Source organism: Carassius auratus, chromosome 19 (genome assembly GCF_003368295.1).
Source record: "Carassius auratus strain Wakin chromosome 19, ASM336829v1, whole genome shotgun sequence".
In the NCBI taxonomy this organism is placed as follows: domain Eukaryota; kingdom Metazoa; phylum Chordata; class Actinopteri; order Cypriniformes; family Cyprinidae; genus Carassius; species Carassius auratus.
The window spans coordinates 16,726,786-16,748,511 of NC_039261.1; the positions used below are offsets into that span (position 1 = coordinate 16,726,786).

Sequence of the window (21,726 nt, forward strand, 5' to 3'; positions counted from 1 at the left end):
TTTCATTAATGTGTGTAGCACGAATGGATCCTTGCATAGTAAAATGAACAAAGGTTTCTATTTGTCTTGTTTATTGTCATAGTGTCTACAATTTGTCATCTATGAAAAAAATAAAAACAACCAACAAAATGGTACACAATCTTGAAATGAACATAAAACATAATGGAATGGAAGAACATTTAAAAGAGCATAGATTTATAACACTAATTCTCAAAAGACTATGTAGAATATTTGAATGTTCTGCACAATATATTGATCATTTAGCCATATAAAATAACTACTGCTTTAATAACCATACAGTACTTATGACACAAGGAAAAACGGATGGAATAGTTATCACAGAACAAAAGATGATGCAAATTTCAATATTTTGTTTTGGTGACTAACACCTAACAACCATCTGCAAAACAGAGTTGGGTCAGAATTATATGTAATTAATAATTTCATGGCGGAAAATATTTTGGATGGCCTTATTTTGGATATGACTTTGGATGACCTGTGCATGGAATCAAGTTCTGGTGTACAGAATACAAGAGCAATGGCAAGATGTTCTGTTATTTAGCATGAACTTCTTAAGGCTACTCAATTGCTGGCATTCATTTAACAAATTCTTTGGTCTATTATTCTAATAGGTCCATCAGATGATGTCACATCTGACCGGCAGTTTTTAAAGTGATGTCTGTGCTCGTCAGCAATCATATAAAATAAAATGATTTGGAAACAACTGAAGTTGTGTTTGACCAAAACAGGCGAACATGTTAAGACACTGTCTCCCCTCTCGTAAACTCAGATTCTGCTGTTTTGTATCTTTACTGTCCATATGGGGGGCCCACAGAAAATCCTGAATAAAAAGACAAATAATAATAATAATACAAAGAATTGAAATGCATTATTCAAATGTTGGTTACCAAAAACAAAATCTCTGTCTGGTATGGACATCATAAAAAAAAAAAAAACAATTTTTTTTAATCTGAACAAATCTGAAATAAGGCTCACAGAGAAACTTTAGAAACAAAGTCAGTTTTTTTCAACTTGAGTCATAGCTGAAAAAAAAAAAAAAAAAAAGATATGGCTTTCAAGTACCTATGAAACAATCCTTCATCTCCGTAAACAAAATTCAGTATCCAGCAAAAAAGCATCTTGCACATCTCTAGAGATGCCACGTTTCAGTTATCAGGCCTGACAAAAGTTGATCATCTTTACTACAGAGCCTCATATAAGACAGAAGGACAGATAAAATAAACATTGATGAATAAAACAATGAGGTAAACCTGATTTCAATAAAACAACATTACAGTTGTTAACTGAATGGTCCACTGAACTGAACTTGATGTTCAACACAGTCAGAGGTCTGAGGGATCAGAGGCACAGGGTGTGAACACACTTGTGAGTTCAGTTGTTTACTCGGTTGAATATTTCGATCCTAATCTCCATCTCCATGCATTGCTCCGTCCCATGCACGCTCAAGACTGGAAGGTGCAGATGTGTGGTGCTGGCTTGAGTGTTGGCTTATTCTCAAAGTAGTCTGGGTAATCCGGCCTGCTTGGTTTAGCTTCCTTTAGAGTCGATGTTCATTCTTTTTTGTGATCCTCGGGAGGATCGTCCAGGTCCAAACCGGGTTCTGCCACGCAGCAATAACACAGCTTCTGTGTTTGCAATGAAATTGTGTCTGAAAGAAGAAAAAGATAAAAGCTTTAGAGACACTTTACATTACATGTCCATTTTATACGCAATGGATCGACCTGTCAATTTAATTAATTTAAAACCACTTAAATGTAGGCAACAAATGTAGCACATCATGCAATTATTTTAAAGTTTGATCTGCTTTCAAAAGTTTAACTGATAACAGCCCTAACCATTTAAAATAGTAACTTTTTATTCAGGTTCAGTTTTTTATAGTCTTCTAAAGCATGCCAATACAACTGCATCATAAATGCTGTAATGTAAAGTATGAGCAAAAATCAATGGAAAATGACTGAAATCTCTTTTTCCCCTCTGTAACATCCTAATTAATGGACGCTAACCACAGTGTAAGAACACGGGTCTCAGATGAAAACAGTGGAGTCATTGTTCATAGTAAAGCAATTTGCACAGCAGCACATATGGATCATTATATGCGCACAATACTCCTGATTCATAACAGCGAATTCATCTTGAGCTTTAAATTCATTCCACATCACCACATTTATGTATATAAGCAAAAGTGCCCCTAGAAGGCAAACAGAAACTGGTGGAGCAACTGCTGGAGAAAGTTTCAGAGTAAAAACACTTCCTACAGCAGAAACCAGAGCCGTGCAGGTGCCCAGCTGAACTAATAGAAGTGAGACAAGACAAACGAGAGGCTCTCGCCTGTTTGTGTGCTCACTCACCGAGCATGTGTCCCAGAAAGGCGGGTCTGGAGCTGGGCGGGAGGTGCACACATATGTAATAAACAGGAGCCCCGGAGAGAGCGACGATGATTCCCACCAGAGAGTTAACAGTGTCACTGTAGAGCGGTACAACCACCAGAAACACACTGCACAGGCAGTACACGATCGGGAAGAACAGACTCAACTACACCAAAACAAACACACAGAGTCAATTAAACACATCATAAACCAGGGCCATAACCAAATAAAAAATGTCAACTTTGTAGCAAGTATGAAATATATGACGTTGGTTATTGTCTGAGCATTTTAAGGCACCATAAATGCACTGATGTGAAAGCTGTTCTATAAGATAAGAAACATTATCCTTCTTTCTAAGACACTTTATCTTGACTCAGTATCATACATATCTTTTAGAGAGAGATATAGAGATAGAGAGGAAGAAAGAGATAGAGAAAGCCTTTTTTGTCAGCAGCTTTGGTTACAGTACGTTTACCCATTAACTTTTTCCCCATATAAATTAAAAAAATAAATATATATATTTGAAACCATTGAGCTATAAGAGAACTCACATGGCTTTAATGATGGAAGAGCATTGTGAATGAAAAATCTAAATAATGAAAACAGATACATATAGAGATATATATATATATATATATATACATATAGAGATATACATATAGATATATATATATATATATATATATATATATATATATATATATATATATATATATATAGCTATCCAATTAAAAAAGTTAATTATATACATAGAAAAAAAATTACATTTACAATTGCATATTTATACATATAGAGTAGTTATTTGAGAGACTACTGAAACAGGCACTGAAGAGCCATTCTGGCTGGATTCACTTGTCATCATTCTCTGATTGGTGGAGCTTTTCTCTACAGAATCATGGGTAATGTAGTTTTTTTAAGCATGTACAACTGAATAACATCCTTGTAGCTCAGGTCTTCAAGTAATTCTTAAAGGGTTAGTTCACTCAAAAATGCAAGACAACTGTTATGAGAGGTTTGGGTTTGTAATAAAGCTACTGACTTACCTTAACAGGACGGTGCAGGTCAGGTGATTTGATGCGCAGGTAGATCAGACTGCCTATAGAAAGGCCTATGAACAACCAGTAATTAAAACTGAAGTAATTAATTAGCTGGAACACGTCCTTCACGCAGAGAAATATGAGTGACATGCCACCCTAAGGGAGGAGGGAAAAAAAGCAGATCTCACAGATTGAAGCGTCCTGTTTTTAGTATATCACAGATATTCTAGGTTTTCTGCATAGTACAGGCATGTCTCAGCCTGCTTACTCACATTAAACAGCAGGGCTGGGATTGGTGTGTAGCGTTTGACATGGATCATACAGAGGACATTGGGTAAATGGCCCTCACGTGAACCCACAAAGAACAGCCTAAAAGGAAAAACGGGATTTGGCAAAGAAATTGAATTCCTGCCACCATGCATCAACTCATCAAACGACAGAAGACTCAGAACAAGATCTTCACCTGGATGCGGCAATGATAGAGGAGTTTAAGCCTCCATAACAGGAGATGGCCACAGACAGCGGGATGAGCCAGCTAGCATATCCCAGCACATAGTCAGCAAACGTCTGTGTTAGACATACAAGCAAAAGTGTTTTCATTAACCAATAACTGGCTGACACTCTATACTAGTTTATCTAAAAAAATAAAAATAAAATAAACACTAAAGTGAGCCAATTTAAATGCTAAAAGTGAATTTAGAGATTACAATATAACAATGGTTAGTATGAAAAATAGATTTCTATTTTGTTTTGTTTATATTTTAACACTACGACTGTAAAATTACAATAATAATTTTAAATAATAATATTAACCAATCTCTTTTATTTTTTTTAAACCAACAAGCACCAATTGCATGGAGCCCTTAAAGCTTCTCTTTCTTTTGTCAACAGCCGGTTTATAAGCACTTCACATGGTTTAGGAAATTATCAGTGTAAGCCATATTCTCAAATGCAAAAGTGAACCAGACTCACCACAGATGTAGAGATGAGCTCATGTGGAGCAGAAGCTATTGCAAACCGAACCGTTCAGAGACACTGAACAAAAAAACTCAGAGCTGCTCGTGTACAAATGAACACTGTGCCACGCTTCACTGTGATAGATGCATAAACGCATATATTTATTAAATTGCAGCCTTTGTGACTAGGCAACCTCACTAAGCAATATCGCAATTTTGCTTTGTTTTATTTATTTATTTTTTATTAATTGTGCAGCTGGTTAAGCTAATGTTGTTGTGTTAGATGCTCAAACAAACAGAGCAATGTTTTGGAAGAATATACAGTTGTCTCTGCATACAAAAACGTAACTGGACACAATAGAACCAAAACAGTGCTTCAAACACAGTTTGTTGGCCATTAAAACTTCCACAGAGCAGCATACTAGCATAATTACAGGTAGCAGAGCATCTGTGGTTGAGGACTAATGTCATCGAGCATCTCTAGAGAGAGGACATTACCTCAAGCTGCTCTGCTTAACCAGATCAGTGTAACAGGAGATGAAAACATGATCAAATCCGGAGTCAAACTAAACAGACGCTGTCCATTAACTTCCATGTGACAGCCAAGATCATGTGGGTTAAAAATGAGCATTTGCTACCGTTATCTTGAGATATTCAGATAAAAGAGAATGCAGCTTTTTTTTTTTTTACCATAAAATTCATCTTTGAAGAAAAGTTTTACTCACCACAGCCACAGCTTCACTCTGTAGCAGTGTGTTCATGTCCAGCACTGCATAATAGGCGATATTAGTCAGGATGTAGATTATTGTGACAATAGGCATGGAGATCGCTATAGACAGGGGCAGGTTTCTGTAGAAGAGAAAGATTTTGCTGACATACTTAATCTTCCAGATTTTTTCCGAACAGACCCCCAGTTTGACACTGGCCAGTAAAACTGATAGTCCCACCTCAAATTAATGCCATTGGTTGAGCCAAATTGATTCAATTGCTTAAACGAACCGAGCAATGTTTCGAAAGTACTAGGCTGCAGGATACACTTTTCAGGGCAATCCATCTACATATGGCTTACTCATAGTTATCTATGCATATAAAGCTGGGACATGAGAAATAATTATATTATTATTAATTCTTACTCATGAGTGGAACGTTTCTTCGTATTACTATTAAGACAAATGTCAAACCTTCACTGGCTCTGCACCCCTTTACCTAAATTCATTACTTCAGACTTGTGTGCCCTCTAGAAGCTTGCATTCTGCAAGTGAACGTCACTTGGTTGTGCCATCCCAAAGAAGCACAAAATCACTTTCACTGACTCTTTAATGAACCTTGCAACGTGTACTGCGTTAAGCTAACGGAGTCTTGTTATAGCACTTGCATAGTGCTCTTTTGTTGATTTTGATTGCTTCCATTGTCCTAATTTGTAAGTCGCTTTGGATAAAAGCATCTGCTAAATGGCATGAATCTCAGTACCTCTCTGGGTTTTTAATCTCCTCTGTGATGAAGTTCAAGGTGTCCCATCCGGAGTAGGAGTACAGAGCAGCGTACAGAGCCAGAGACAAGTTTCCTGGATCCAGTTTAGAGTTCTCAAATGAATCTCTAAAGTTGTCTGTTTTTCCTGTGGCACGGCAATGCAAATGCAGTCCAATGTCAAAAACAAACAGTGACAACTCACAAAAACATAAGTGTGTAGCACCTACTGTATAGGGTCGGTATTTATGTATTTTTTTTAAACATCCCATTCTCACCAAGGCTGCATTTATTTGATTAAAAATACAGTAAAAACAGTGATACTAAAATATTATAATAATTTAAAATAACTTTTCTACTTTCATATATTTTTTGAAATGTAATTCATTCCTGTGATGCAAAGCTGAATTTTCAGCATCATTACTCCAGTCTTCCCAGTCACGTGATCTTTCAGAAATCATTCAAATATGCTGATTTGCTGTTCAAGAAACATTTCTCATTATTATCAATCTTTTTTGAGGTACTTAATATTTTTCCATGCAAAGTATGTTTTTTTTTTTCAAAATTCTTTGATGAATAGGAAACAACAGCATTTATTAGAAAAATAACTTTTTGTTATTTGTTATGGGGACTGTAAGGCAATATTATAAATGTATACAATTATCTATCATGATCAATTAAATGTCTTTGCTTGGTAAAAAAAAAATGTTTTCAAGTTTGAAACCACCAAACTTTTAACTTTAATATGGTATAAGGTGCTGGTCATATAATTAGAATATCATCAAAAGGTTTATTTCACTAATTCCATTCAAAAGTGGAACTTGTATAATATATTCATTCATTACACATGATATATTTCAATCATTTATTTCTTTTAATTCTGATAATTTTATAAGTGACAACTAAGGAAATTCTCAAATTCGGTATCTCAGAAAATTTGAATATTACTTGAGACCAATACAAAGAAAGGATTTTTAGAAATCTTCGCCAACTGAAAAGTATGAGCATGTACAGCACTCAATACTTAGTTGGGGCTCCTTTTGCCTGAATTACTGCAGCAATGCGGCGTGGCATGGAGTCGATCAGTCTGTGACCCTGCTCAGGTGTTATGAGAGCCCAGGTTGCTCTGATAGTGGCCTTCAGCTCTTCTGCATTGTTGGGTCTGGCATATCGCATTTTCCTCTCACAATACCCCATAGATTTTCTATGGGGTTAAGGTCAGGCGAGTTTGTTGGTCAATTGGTAGCTTTGGCACTGTGTGCAGGTGCCAAGTCCTGTTGGAAAATGAAATCTGCATCTCCATTAAGTTGGTCAGCAGCAGGAAGCATGAAGTGCTCTAAAACTTCCTGGTATACGGCTGTATTGACCTTGGACCTCCGAAAACACAGTGGACCAACACCAGTAGACAACATCGCACCGTAAACCATCACTGACTGTGGAAACTTTACACTGGACCTCAACAAATGTGGATTGAATGCCTCTCCTCTCTTCCTCCAGACTCTGGGACCCTGATTTCCAAAGAAATGCTAAATTTACTTTTATCAGAGAACATAACTTTGGACCACTCATCAGCAGTTCTTTTTGAAGCGAGACGCTTCTGATGTGGTCTGTTGTTTAGGAGTGGCTTGACACAAAGAATGCGACAGCTGAAACCCATGTCTTGCATACGTCTGTGTGTAGTGGTTCTTGAAGCACTGACTCCAGCTGCAGTCCACTCTTTGTAAACCTCCCCCACATTTTTGAATGGGTTTTGTTTCACAATCCTCTCCAGGGTGCGGTTATCCCCATTGCTTCTACACTTTTTTTCTACCACATCTTTTCAATCCCTTCGCCTCTCTATTAATGTGCTTGGACACAGAGCTCCGTGAACAGCTAGCTTCTTTTGCAATGACCTTTTGTGTCTTGCCCTCCTTGTGCAATGTGTCAATTGTCATCTTTTGGACAACTGTCAAGTAAGCAGTCTTCCCCATGATTGTGTAGCCTACAGAATAGAATATACAAGTTTCACTTTTTGAATGGAATTAGTGAAATAAATGAACTTTTTGATGATATTCTAATTATATGACCAGCACCTGTATAGTAAACAACACGTGTGTCAGTATGTTCAAACCTTGGGCCAGCACAATCATTCCAGCAATGATAATGACTATGAGAGCCATGACTTTAGCCACAGTGGAGATGACCTGAAGAATGGCCCCCCATTTCACCTTCATGCAGTTCACAAAGGTGAGAAGACCTGCAAAGGAAAAAGAGACAAACATGCCCATATAAAAGCCAGACAATATATATACCGAATATACTGCTATTTGCAACTGCTATTTCTTAAAGGGGTCATATGCCGTTCCTAAAAAGAACATTATGTTGTGTATTTGGTGTAATGCAATGTGTTTAAGGTTAAAAAAAAACATTATTTTCCAAATACTGTAATTATTGTTTCTCCTCTATGCCCCGCCTTTCTGAAACGTGTCGATTTCTACAAAGCTCATCATTCTGACAAGCGGGGTGTGCTCTGATTGGCCAGCTATCCAGTGCGTTGTGATTGGCTGAATGTCTCTAGCATGTGATGGAAATGGGTCTAAGAGGCTCTAAGTGACAATCCCCCAGTAAAAACCATATCCCGGGGTAAAATAATTTTTTTTTTGGTGGGGTTCCCCTGGTAAAAGTTGCATTCCAGGAGCTAAATATCACGTTACTGGGGTTGCTTCTACCAGCGGACATGAAAAACAAACCGCAGCAACAGTACAAAAGTAGCCCAATTCCGCGGGAAAAGCGTGAACTTTGCAACACTGGTGAGAATCAAATTTCACTTCTTTTCTGTACGTGTACATCTGGGAGGTTTCATGCAAATCTTCCCACATGACCCCTTTGATGTCCTGTTTGATCATGTGTATTAGTTCCATAGCTGCATTGTGCAATTGTGTTTCATTATAACTATTATAACTACTATTAGCTTGTTGATGAACGAAAATTTCCAATGTGTCGTAAGTTCTCCTTCAATTATTTAGTTTCACTGACAGGTTGTCTAGGGTTATAAAATTAGGCTGCTTGTGAGTTTGTTTGTTTTTTTCTTACCAGGACAGAGTAAACCCTAAAATCATACTTCTGCAGTTTTTCTGATTGGTAATTCAAGTTCCTCCATTCTTCTGTTACTGCAGTGAACACTCCTGGCATATAATTTCACCAGCAAACCAAGTCTGACAGTAATTCACTCCTCGATAAACAGTCTCTCAGAACTGCAGATACCATTGTGACTGGACGTCCTGGCGCTGTGGTACCCAGGAGATTAATTGAGGTATTTCTGTTCCAGATTTAATCTCAGTTCAAATGCCAACTCATTCTGATGAAACTGTACAGACCAGGTCCAAACAAAGTGCTATTTTTCACAAAATGGAAATTAAACCCATTAGAATTAAACTGTTATATAAGCTTGCATAAGCTTTGTGGTTCAGGCCTGTTTGCTAAGTACTTGGGTGGACTTTGCAGCAGTAAGTAGCAAAACATGTCACGGGTGATAAATACCCAAGAATTCCCTTGAACTCAAACAAACTGCGATGATCTCTGTGGAAACAGTCACCAGTGACTTCATAAAAAGGTCTTGTGGAGGTCTCGGCAGGGTTACGGACTGTCCAAATGGAAAGAATCTGGTTGACATAAATAAAAATGCCTAAATAATGCCAACCAACACTGACAGGAATGGAGAGAGCAGCTTGGCAGCCGCAGTGGAATTAACAGCTGAACTAACAGACAACACCTGCTTCAAAATGTATAAAGACAGTATTCACTTCTTTTTAACAAATTATAAGGACAAAGTAAAAGTTTATGCAAATGAAAATGTTGACCGTTTGTTCACACTGCAGTGCAGATTCACCTGCTGGACTGTGTAATTTTAACAAGTTAATATTGAAACTACTCTATCTAACAGTCCACAGAGGTAGTCCACCCAAAAAAGAAAAGAAAAAAAAAAGATTTGTGCTTTCTGTTCAAGGAAAAAATAAGGTTCATGGATTTAACTCGGTGGAAAAGGAGACTTATCATTGCAACTTGAAAACATGCTTTGGTATGAAGATAATCAAAAGGAGAAAAAAGAAAACACAAGTTTCCTCTCAAAAATGAACAAATAAAATAAAAGGAAATGAAATAAGAAAGAATGCAGAGAAAAATGCACCATGAGCACTCTGGTGGACATTCATTCAATGTAAAACTTCAAAGTTTCATTTTTTTTTTTGCTTTCATTTTTTTTAATTTCCCTTTTAGTTATTTAATAATTATTGCATTTTATTATTATTATTATTGCATTTCGATTAGTTACCAAAAGTTTATCATGTAAGACTTACATTTTCTTTTTAAGAAAGAAAACAACTCCATTTTAACAGTAAATAACAGTACTGATTCACAAATGTTGTGTACACGATGTTACTATATTACAATATATGTATTATCTATTTTGTATGGGGACTGAAAGGCATCCATAAATGAATTATCTCAATTAAGGTGTGCAGATCAATACCATGATCTGTTATAATCAACAGATTGTGGCATAAATTGGTATGATTTATTTTTGACATGTTAACAAGAAGCGCTCTTTTCAGAGTAATCTCATACACACTGTGCTGTGTGAACAGTAAACAATAGTGAATCTATGGGAAAGCCAGCCTTTATTGTGCCACTATTTACACTAGTTTCAAGTGCTGCTACATGTGTGTTTATCAAAGCATGCATGCATGAGTGAGTGTAAGAGCACTTACCTATAATAACAGCCGCTATGAGCCGTACTGCATCATTTGGTGCTGGGCAGGTGGGGAAGAATGGTTTCACTAGGTAATTAGAAAAAGTAAGAGCAATGACAGCCTGGCAGGCCGGTTCCACAATCATCAGCGAGGTCCACAGACGGATGAATGCAAGGAAGCCCCCAAAGGTCTCCAGGATGTAGGCATAACTAGCTCCCGACTTGCGAATGGTTGTTCCCAGCTCAGCATAGCACAAGGCGCCAAAAACAGAGAAGATTCCTCCAATAACCCAAACCACCAGAGACAGACCATAAGATCCTGTTTTCTCCAGAACACCAATGGGAGAAACAAAGATGCCCGAGCCAATCATGTTCCCCACGATGAGGCAGACACCGTGCAGTAGTGAGATCTCCTGCTTTAGACGCATGGAGCTAGTGGAGTCGGCGTCCCCCATAATGAACTCAACTCAAGAGGCAGGGGTATTACAAAAATCAAGAATCAGGAATGTTATGCCACACCATCAACCACACAAGAGTCTGTACACATCCAACCTGGAGTTTCAGCCAAGTCTCATCGTTGTTGTCTTTCGGTCTCAAATCTGAAGGGTGAGAGAGAGAGAGAGATAAAACACAGCTAAATGAATGCTGTAGGTTTTATACAATTGTGCCAGCATTTGTTGACAACCCAAAACAGTTTAAACTTGTTCAACACTTAAAAAAAAATAAAAAAGTAGCTTAATCACTCCAACTTCAATGTTAACAAGGCCGCTTGAAAAACAAGTTCTTTAATTAAGCCTGAGTTGTTGTTGCCCACACCTGCTACCCAGGATGTCACAGGCACAGAGCAAGTGCAGTGACATCAGGAGGAAATCAGTACAATGTGGGAAGAGAACCAGGCAACGCTTAGTTGGGTGCAGACGTGCGGTCATCAATTACAGCCTGCAGAACTAACTGCTTTTAGAGATAAATCTACTAGTGATAAAAACTTCCACTGAACACTAAAACTAAAACAATGTTATACACCAAAAGAATTGTAAAGAGAACTGAACTAGTAAAAGAATTGAAAGCCTGTAAGTCATATTTTTAAGTATGACTTAGGCACTTAAATCTTTCCGGGGCCATGATATGGTTTATTCTTTGACAGCTTAAAATGAGCATACCAATGTTAAATAGGAAAGAGAAAAGCACTCCTTAATTCTTTTCACGTTAAGTTGCATATTTTCAAACAATGGCTGAGTTTACATGCAAAGAACACCTTTTCATTGTTTTCTTTTATGTAAACATGCACTTGAAGGATATGCCTGACTGCTGCGTTCTCTTCTTTTTGCAGAATATTACATTAAAGGGTTATGGGCTAATTAAAATTAGCCCATAAATTACCCACACTCAAGACATCCTAGGTGTTTACGACTTCCTTCTTTCAGACAAATCCAGTCAGAGTTATATAAAAATTGTCTTTGATCTTTCAAGTGTTGAAGTGCTACAGTCTAGTATTGGGCGATATGGTCATTTTTTTAATCGTCATATCATCAGCCCGTAAGATTGACGATACATGATATTATCGTGCATGAGTGAGCAAAAGAGAGACTCTTTGTTCTTGTCATTGCATAACTATTTGGTGTTTTAAACCACGCAGGTGCACAAGAGAGAACCTATGGAATCACCAATATTCAAAAAAATATACGTAAAAAAATACTGATGAACTAACGTTAAATATAAAAATACTGTATTTAAAACAGCTAGTTCATATAGTCGGAAGCAACTGTCATATCGCGTCAACGGTGAAAATCAATAGTAGATTTCATTTAAAGTTCAACAGTTCGATACTGGACATAAACTAACACAAATATAAAGTATTTAAAACAGGTAAGTTGATATATTTGGAGTAAAGTTGAACTGAACTGATGCATCAATCATACAGCACTCCGGACCACGCACCTCATGATGAGACCGACGCACCGCCACAGAAACAAGAATGAGCAGTCGTCTAACATAACGCTGCCATTAAACTCCGTTAGAGATGGCTCTTTAAAATATTACACATATATGAGCCGTTCAGATAACTTGTTAAAGTGCAATGAAATACCTTATATCTGCAGACGATGTACGTCTGTTTGTGGATGGAGACTTTGTAACGGCCGAAACTCTGTATTTTGCATGCATCACATTATAGTGCGGTGTGCATGAAAATAATAGCAAGTTCGCTCTGCTGCCTTGTTATTATTTTGTCTTTACTTTATTTGTAATGCCAAGAAGGAGTTTATCTCATGTATGAGAAGAGCGCGTTGTCGTGTAGCAGCCATTAAATGTGTGGGACACCAACTCCTCGTTTTCGGTCTCTTTCATTTCATGGATTTAACGAGTTATCCGAGTAAAAGCGGAAAACTTCAGAGAATATAGGCTCTAATTCTCCGTGCGGCCATGTTTTTGTAACATATCAGGAGACAACTCTGTATAATGACATGGGTATGACACAGCTATTACAAGCAGAGGGTGACTTATGAGGAAATAACCCATGTCCCCATTTTTCAAAATGCTTAAATCTGCTTATGTCGATATCTCTGACCAACCCATTACACAATACTATCGTTTATCGGCACAACCCTACTTCAATCCAAAAGTTGTTCAATAAAAGCCCATCCTTAATTTAAAAAAAAGTGTCTCATGGCTTCAGGGGTGAACAAAGGCCTCCTGTAGTGAATCGATAAGTTGACATGATATTAATCAGAATTTGATTACTTTTTTCTTTTTTTACAAATATAAAAAGAAATGTACAGTAGGCCTTGACAAGTTGTACATTTGTTACAGCCTCGTCTTAATTTCTGTAATTTAATTGCCATTTATTATGCTCCATCTCCAGTGGGAATAGTAGGAACAAAATGTGCAAGTCTGAACCATTCTGAAAGTGTGCAGGAGTATAAGCTGTGAAGCTGAATCATATACACCTCCTTTTTTAGAATATAATCCTAACTAAGCTACTAAACTTGCTCAGAAAGTGATAACGGTAATTGAACACAAATAATACATACAGATACGTTACGTATATACACCCGGAAGATCTACAAACCTATTATTGGTTGTAAAATAATGTCCGATGTTGTGCCGAAATCGGTGACCTATTGAAAACTGTGACCAGGGATCGCGGTTCAGGTTTCCTCCTCATAACGTTTTAAATGAAGTGCATACTCTGACATTAATAACAAAAAGCTTTTAAAAAAAGTATAGTTCTTATTGCTTTTGTAAATGATTAAAGCAATTAACTGTAATTACCCTTTACATCAAACAACTTATTTCAATTATAAAAATGAGAGGAGCAGCTGATACACATCATATAAGTCACTTTATTAAGCATTATAGTCACATTCATTAAATAGAGGGGTAACATTTCAGTAGCTTTAAATTTAACCTGTCAGATCCTACTCTGCCAGAGTCACTTTATTAAACATTTTTAGTCAGTTATTATGGAATAAAGAGTGGTAAGTTCACTACGAGTTCACTTCCAGTGACTCAGCATCAGTGTGGAAAAGTCTGAAGGAGATCACCAACTACAAGACACCATCCCCCAGCACTGTGGAGAAACAACAACTGAAAGAAGATCTGAATGAGTTTTACTGCAAGTTTGAAAAAACACCCAGCACCCGCCCTGAACACACAACCACACAACACGCAACCATTCACACCTCCTGCAACCCCCCTCTCATCCACACCTGCAATTCAGATCAGCAAGGATGAGGTGCGCCAGGTCTTCTTGAAGCAAAAAAGGCCCATTGTGTTACATCAGACTGTCTGAAATTCTGCGCTGACCAGCTGACCAAACTTTGTCTCATTTCCATGTTGAATACCACAAAAAAACTATTATTTGAATGACAAGATGCCACAGTTACACAGACTATTTTCATTTGCATGTAATTTTAGCTTGTTTTTAATGTAGTTTAAGAGTTAGCTAGAGCTCCACTAGGCTAGCTGTGCTAAAAGTTACAGCTAAAAGTAAGCTGAGTAATTAAAAGTGACAGTGTGCCAGAAAAAATATTTTAATTATATGTTGATGGAATGCAATAAAGTTGTACACTGTCACAAAGTGCGAGACATCTTGCCCTTAATAAATGGTTAGCAAGCAATAATAGTTAACACTGGCTTGGCTTGTTATTCAGACAATAATAACAATAATAATAATAATAATAATATGAATTTTAGAACAAGTGTTGTACAGACAAGTTACTATGCATCAATAATGCCCATTTAAATATCACTGTTATGAAGTGATGTTTTTCTTTCTCTATTTACAGAGTAGACATGCATCTAGCAGTGGTGGTTCATCTTCAGCTGAAGCCATTGTTCAGCCAACAGTCAAAGATTCATTCCAGCGTCAGGCTTCATATGGACCCTCATCTCACCGGGCCAAAGAAATCACTCATGCCATAGCATATTATATTGCTAAGGACAGGATACCAATTTACACTGTAGCAAAACCAGGATTTCAGAAACTGATGAAGACAACAGGTCCTCTTTACAAAATTCCCTCCGAGAAGTTTTTCTCAAAAACAGAATTACCCAGAATGTACAACAGTCTAAAAGAGGAAGTTGGTAAGCGTATAGTCCAGGGAAAATGGTATGCAGCAACCACTGACCTGTGGACCAGCAGTAGAGGAAGATACATCAGCTTCACCATCCACTACCTCTTAGACTGGAAACTTCAATCGAATTGCCTGAAAACAAAGTTCTTTCCAGAAGACCACACGGCTGACAATATCAGAGTTTTTTGATAACATGTTGCAAGAGTGGGGCATCAACAAAGAGCGTCTTGTCAGTGTTACAACTGATAATGCTACAAATGCTACAAAAAAAACGGCCTTTGAGAGTGACACCACCTTCCCCTGCCAGTGGTTTGGATGTTTTGGCCGTAACTTGAATCTAGCCATTTCTAAAGCTCAGAAATAAACAAGAGGCCTTAAACATACCTCAGATGTCGCTCATCCATGAAGACAGATCTTGAGTCCAGGTACATGATGATGCAAAGAAGGCAGTGGATTTGATAAGCTGTGTTGATCCACGGTTAAAGAGAAGCTTTTCTGATGACGTTGAAGCCACAGTCAACTTCTGCACTGAGGAAGCCTCAAAACTGACAGATGACAACATCAGTGAGGGAGCTGCCCAGACAGAGCAAACCAGCACAACCTCCCCGATCCCCACCTCCAAACAGCACCAAAACTTGGCCACCCTCCTCAACAAAATCACCTTCACAAGGCACATCAGTTGGACTATAAGCAAAAAAAAAAAAAAGAAAAAATGAGTCGGCCCTAAATTGACAGGGTCAGCCGGGTTACGGCAAACAAGAATATTTTTAAGGATGGCCTCAACATCCTGGAGCTTAACACACTCAAATCAGTGGAGATGGTCATGGACTTCAGAAGAAACCCCCTGCACTCCCCCCACTCAACATCATGAGCCGCATTTCCACTGTGGGGCCAGTGCGAGCCAGGGCTTAAAGCGGGCCGGGTGCGGCTCATAGCCCCGGGCCAGTAGCACGAGGCCAGAATAGCGCAGGGTTTCCACAGAGGAGCTTGAAGCACCGCTGCACATCACTAAAACACGCCCTTTACACGCCTCTCAGAACAACGTCATGCAACCTCATTATTTCACCAACAAAGAGAAGTTATCAGAAAACTAAGAAATAAGCCACTGGAACATGCGCGATCACAAAACAAACATAGTAAAAGCGGCCGTTTGTTTGCATGCTTTGTTATATATTAAAATTCAAAAGCATCGATGTTTTAACTATAGAATTGATTTAATTTATCAGGACTCAAAATTAATCACACATAAATACACTTATTACTATTTTATTTATTTATTTATTTTTAACGCTTATGAAAATAGCCTGCTTATTCAGTCGAGTCTGTTTCTGTTTATTAGCCACAGTAGCCGTCACATTTAGAATTAATGATAATATCTCTATTTTTATAAAAACTCCCGAACAAAAAACATTATTAGGCTATATTCTTTTATGATAGGCAACGTGAGAAAAACTCTCGAGACGAGGCTTGTGACAGATAATATAAGTTACTTAATAAATACACGACTGTGATAGAGAATAAGAAGCTGACGTCTGATTTCTTCAAGAGGCCATATTTTACCATGTTTACTATGGTAATGTGTTTAGCGTGCATATCTTTTTCATGGCTTATAAATATTTCTGCCTTGTATGGTGATTTTAATCAACATTGGATCAAGTTATTTCAAACACTCTCTGCTGACTGAAAGAGAGTTTTGAGCTCGACTTATTTACAAAAAGTGTTTAATGCTGGTGTTAAAGCTGTTATCTTTCTGAAATGATCCGCAGTGCAGTCTCGCTATTTTTATAAAAGCTCCCTAACAAAAATCATTACTAGGCTATATTTTGATGATATGCAATGTGAAGCTAAACTTTTGAAACGAGACGACAGATAAAATGTTGCTTAATAAATACACAATTGTGATAGAGAATAAGAAGCTGATGTCTGATTTCTCCAAGCAGTCATATTTAACATCTTTACTGTGTAACGTTAATGTTTAGCGTGCATAGTCTTTTACATCGCTTATAAATATTTCTGCCTTGTTTAGTGATTATAATCCACATCGGATCAAGTTATTTCAAACACTTGCTGCTAACTAAGAGTGAGTTTTAAGCTCAACTTATTTTAAAAGTCTTTAATGCTGCTGTTAAAGCGGTTATCTTTCTGAAATGATCCGCGCTGACGCTTTCCAGACACGGAGAAACTCCGCCTTTGTTCATAACCCCTCCTCTAGCCCCAGCTGGCCCGCTTTGGCCCAAGGTTTTCGTCGGGCCAAAAAACCTGGCTGTTGGCCCCGAGGAAGCCCCGGCGAGGCAAGATCAAGCCCCGGAAGTGACTGTGGAAACGCGACTGGCCCTGGCACGCACTAGCACGCCCGGTCCTAGCTCGATAGTGGAAACACGGCTATGGACAGCACTGTGACTGCAGTGGAGTCATTCAGGTTCCTGGGCACAACTGCCTCTCAGGACCTGAAGTGGGACATTCATATTGACTCCATTGTGAAAAAGGCCCAGCAGAGGTTGTTCAAACTGCCACAAGAGCTGCTGAAACAGTTCTACTCCACCATCATTGAATCCATCCTCTGCGCTTCAGTAACTGTCTGGATCAGCGCAGCTACCAAATCTGACCTCAGAAGACTACAGAGGGTAGTCCGGAGTGCTGAGCGAATCATTGGTACAACCCTCCCTTCTATTCAAGAACTGTGTTTATTCAGATTGAGCAATAGGGAGGGCAGAATCACTCTGGACCAGCACACTCCCTCTTTGAACTGTTGCCATCTGGTCGACACTACAGAGCACTGAGCAGCAGAACGACCAGACACAGGAACAGTTTCTTTCCCTCAGGCAATCCATCTAATAAAAAGTTGATAATAACTGTTCCACACAACACTATTTATACACATATTTATCTAACACACATACCTAGTCTACACTTCAAATGTGCACATAATATACCTGTACATACAAAACTGTCTATTGTAATATACCTGCACATACAATTGTCAATTTGTGTATTACATACTTGTTCTATTGTCATTTTTATTATCTGTGTTTTTGTTCGGTCTCTGTCATTCTGTTGCACTGCAGAAGCTTCTGTCAAGAATTCCAAATTCCTCTTAGTGTACACATACCTGGCAATAAAGCTCATTCTGATTCTGACTCTGATAACATTTTGATAGCTAACATTATATAAAGTTTTACTTGTCAGATTCAGTGACCCTAGCTGACTGAACTGTATTAAATAAATGTGTATGTCAACTAAAGCAAGGAATATGTTTTACACAACAAGCGCTAAAACATCTCACAAGGAAACCACTCTTAGAAGTAGCACAAACACTGCTCGTCTCCGACGCTGATCACACAGCGTCTGACTCTGATCTAACGCGTGCGCGCTCCCGCGATAACATTTGTTGGTCACAGTTTTCGATAGCCCACCGATTTCGGCACAACACTGGGTTTAAATTTTCGATTCGCGCCAACATGAACAGACAAAACGGACGATATTACAACAAAATATTCATGACTATTGATTAACAAGTAATTCATCCCTATATGGTCGCCGAAACCATCGCGAGCTAACTAACACGTTAAGGAAGTCAGTAACTTACGTCTGAACACGATGTTCGGGTTTAGTTAAAGTTAGCTGTTAAAACATTTGATTTCACGATTTCCCGTCAGACTTCATAATTTCCATATTAGTTGACTTCCAAGCTGAGAGTAAGTTATGTTCAATAGGATAAAAAGATAAGAAAACATCTCTGACTCCATTCACATCCACTTAGCTTAGGTGGTTTCAGCGGTTACACAGTCGCCCTGCGAACACTACCAGCTGATGCAGCTGAGGCTGGAGCGTGAAATATCAAGTTGTAGCGATCTAATCATCAGATCTTACCTGTTCTTAGTGAAGAGATGTGGACCATGTGCGTGCATGAGTGGACGTGGAGCTGAGAGGAGGAGACTCATGAGGACATCGACTTCCCCTCACCATTAGCTCCTCCACCTTCATCTCCACCAGCCCAACTGCTGTGAATGGTCAATGCCTGGGGTGTTTTTGTTTAAGGACTGGTTATTTCACATCATTTTAGTTTAGTTTAGTTTCGTCTGTGTGTGTGTGTGTGTGTGTGTGTGTGTGGTTGTGTGGTTGTGTGTGTGTGTGTTATTTCAGTAGGTCTTATAGACTTTAAACACAATCTTTTGGAATGGTTGCTAATGTAGTATTAGTCATATTAGTTACATATATGTTTTAATGTTTCTATTTGTTTCTATTGATTATTTATGTCGGTAATCCATTTTAAGATTTGTATCAATTTGTGTCAGAGAATTAATTGGGGTTTTACTTACCTGGAATGCTTAGCTGAGTTGTTTACGTAAGATACGGATGCGTTAATTCAGTTGTGTGGAAGAGTTAGACCATTTTTGGTTAGAATTAGAGATAGGTTCAAGGGTTTGGTCTTTATTTGTTTCTTTCTTAATTAATTGTTTGTGATTTGATTTAAGTACGGTATCTATATGTATTATTTATTTCGACAGATGTACGACTGCTGTGATGACTGGGCAGGTGGGGGTGGGGCTTAAGGTAGTGTCCCCCTCTGTTAAAAACACGTCCCAGGCCCTCCTCTTCCTCAATGGGCCCTTGGAATCGTCCTAATGTGACCCCCCGCCCTTGCAGTTATGCAGATAGCATGTCAATTTAAAGGGCCGGATGTGAAGCAGGCCACTGTTTTCTTGTTCAAACCACATGTAAATGCACTGTGTCCAGATGGCCCTGAAACTCTACTAACTCTAAAGAATGGGAGTCGTCCAGTGGTCAAGATCAGTGTGCAGAACCTCACAGATCATGATGTCAGACTTCCAGGGAAAACTGAGCTTGGGACAATATAGTTAATAAAGTCTGTATTACCAGTGACAGCATAACATTTTGCAACAATGGCCATGTTCAGTGAAGTATATAAAAAAATAAAAAAACTGGCAAAAAAAACATCAAAAATCTGGGGTTTCCTGACTTCTCTCAGGCATTCATACTTAACATGATGTGTGCAATCAAGGCCTGGGTGCTGTCTTGTATCAGAATCAGGACGGCAGATTAATAGTAATAGGTTATGGCTCAATAAACTGGACAGCTGCAGAGAGAAACTATCATATGCACAGTGGGAAACTGGAGTTTTCTAGCCTTCAAATGGGCTATAAAAGAAAAGTTTTGAAATTTTATACACCTACCTTCACCATGTACAGTGATACTTGTAACCTTTATTATGTGTTGTCCTCTGCAAGGTTAAATGCCACTGGATGCAGATGGCTTGCTGAACTTGCAGACTTCCATTTCACCATTTGCTATCGTCCAGGTCAGGAGAATGTAGATGCTGTTTCTCTATCCAGAATGCAAATTTTATATAGAGACAGTAATGTGAGAATGTGGGCACTTTTACAGTCTGTGGGAGCCACATGTTGGTCCAGCACGACCCAGATCCACCCCTTGCCTAAGTCTGTCAGGGTGCACAGGTATGCAGGGAAATTGATGTGGAACTTTACAAATCATTATCAAAAGGGGAGATACAGGAAGCTCAAAGAGACAACTAGAATGACAGAGAAATCATAATTAGACCACTTGCTTCTTCAAAACAGTGGCAGTCAGCCAGTCCTACAGTTAGAGGTCTAATGCGTGAGTAGGACAAGCTGGTGTTGGACAAGTGTGGCATAATTTAATGTAAAACATCACAACGAATGCAGTTCGTGTTGCCAAAAGTACAGTATTGGCTTGAGATACCTGATGAGATGAGCCACAAAGGCACAACCAGTGTTTTTTCTGGCCTACACGCAGAAGAATATTCATGGATAAAACCCTTCAAAACCATTAAAGATGTCATATGACATTGCTAAAAAGAAAATTATTTAGTGTAATGCAATGTGTTAATGTGATTTAAGGTAAAAAAAAAAAAAAAAAAAGAAACATTATTTTCCACATAATGAAATTGCTGTTTTATGTCCTACCTTTCTGAATCGCGTCAATTTTTACAAAGCTCATCGGCCTGAAAAGCGAGTTGTGCTCTGATTGGGCAGCCATCCAGTGTGTTGTGATTGGCCAAATACCTAAAGAGTGTGACGGAAATGTTACGCCCCTTAACACTGTGATGCTGTGTGTGACTGATAGGTAAAATGTCAGGACACCGGCACAGTGAGACAGAACCAATAAAACCCATTACAAACGAGGCATTTGTTGCATCCAGTGGGGACATAATTACTAATTATAATGACTTATACCGTAGTTTTACACATTGCGTCGGATATCGCGCTGCTTAAACATAAAACCATTTCTGCATTTGTGATTGGAGAAATGACAAACAACAAGCGCTACTCTACACTGCTCATAACTCACGTTTGAATCATCAGTGGCAGATTCTTTAAATATGTAAATGTATTTACCGGCTGTGAGTCCGAATCACAAAGCTTCTCCACAACATGGCAGCAGCAACAAAGAGAATAAAAGTTTGGGTCAGTGTTATGCAAATCTTCCCACATCGTGATGTAGAGATGTGGGGGTGTGTTAGAATGAGCTATTTTAGAGGGGCGTGGTTGACTTGACTTTTATAAAGAATATCTCTTT

At 38.4% G+C, this 21,726-nt stretch overlaps 1 protein-coding gene across 2 annotated transcripts; it reads right to left on the minus strand.

Annotated features, from left to right (window-relative positions):
• Positions 1-54: 54 nt before the first annotated feature.
• LOC113119599 (Y+L amino acid transporter 2) lies at positions 55-19,155 on the minus strand. Of its 2 annotated transcripts, XM_026289190.1 has the most exons (11): positions 19,018-19,109; positions 15,532-15,692; positions 10,593-11,172; positions 7,958-8,083; positions 5,851-5,995; positions 5,106-5,229; positions 3,888-3,991; positions 3,697-3,793; positions 3,431-3,580; positions 2,370-2,553; positions 55-1,669 (listed from the first exon to the last, which is right to left on the minus strand). In XM_026289190.1, exons 3-11 carry the CDS (start codon positions 11,026-11,028, stop codon positions 1,572-1,574), a joined length of 1,464 nt encoding a protein of 487 aa, XP_026144975.1. In that variant the 5' UTR covers positions 11,029-11,172; positions 15,532-15,692; positions 19,018-19,109; the 3' UTR covers positions 55-1,571. The 2 variants fall into 2 exon arrangements, with proteins under 2 accessions (XP_026144975.1, XP_026144974.1); XM_026289189.1 differs by lacking the exon at positions 15,532-15,692 and having other exon boundaries at positions 19,018-19,155.
• Between the last annotated feature and the right edge of the window lie 2,571 nt (positions 19,156-21,726).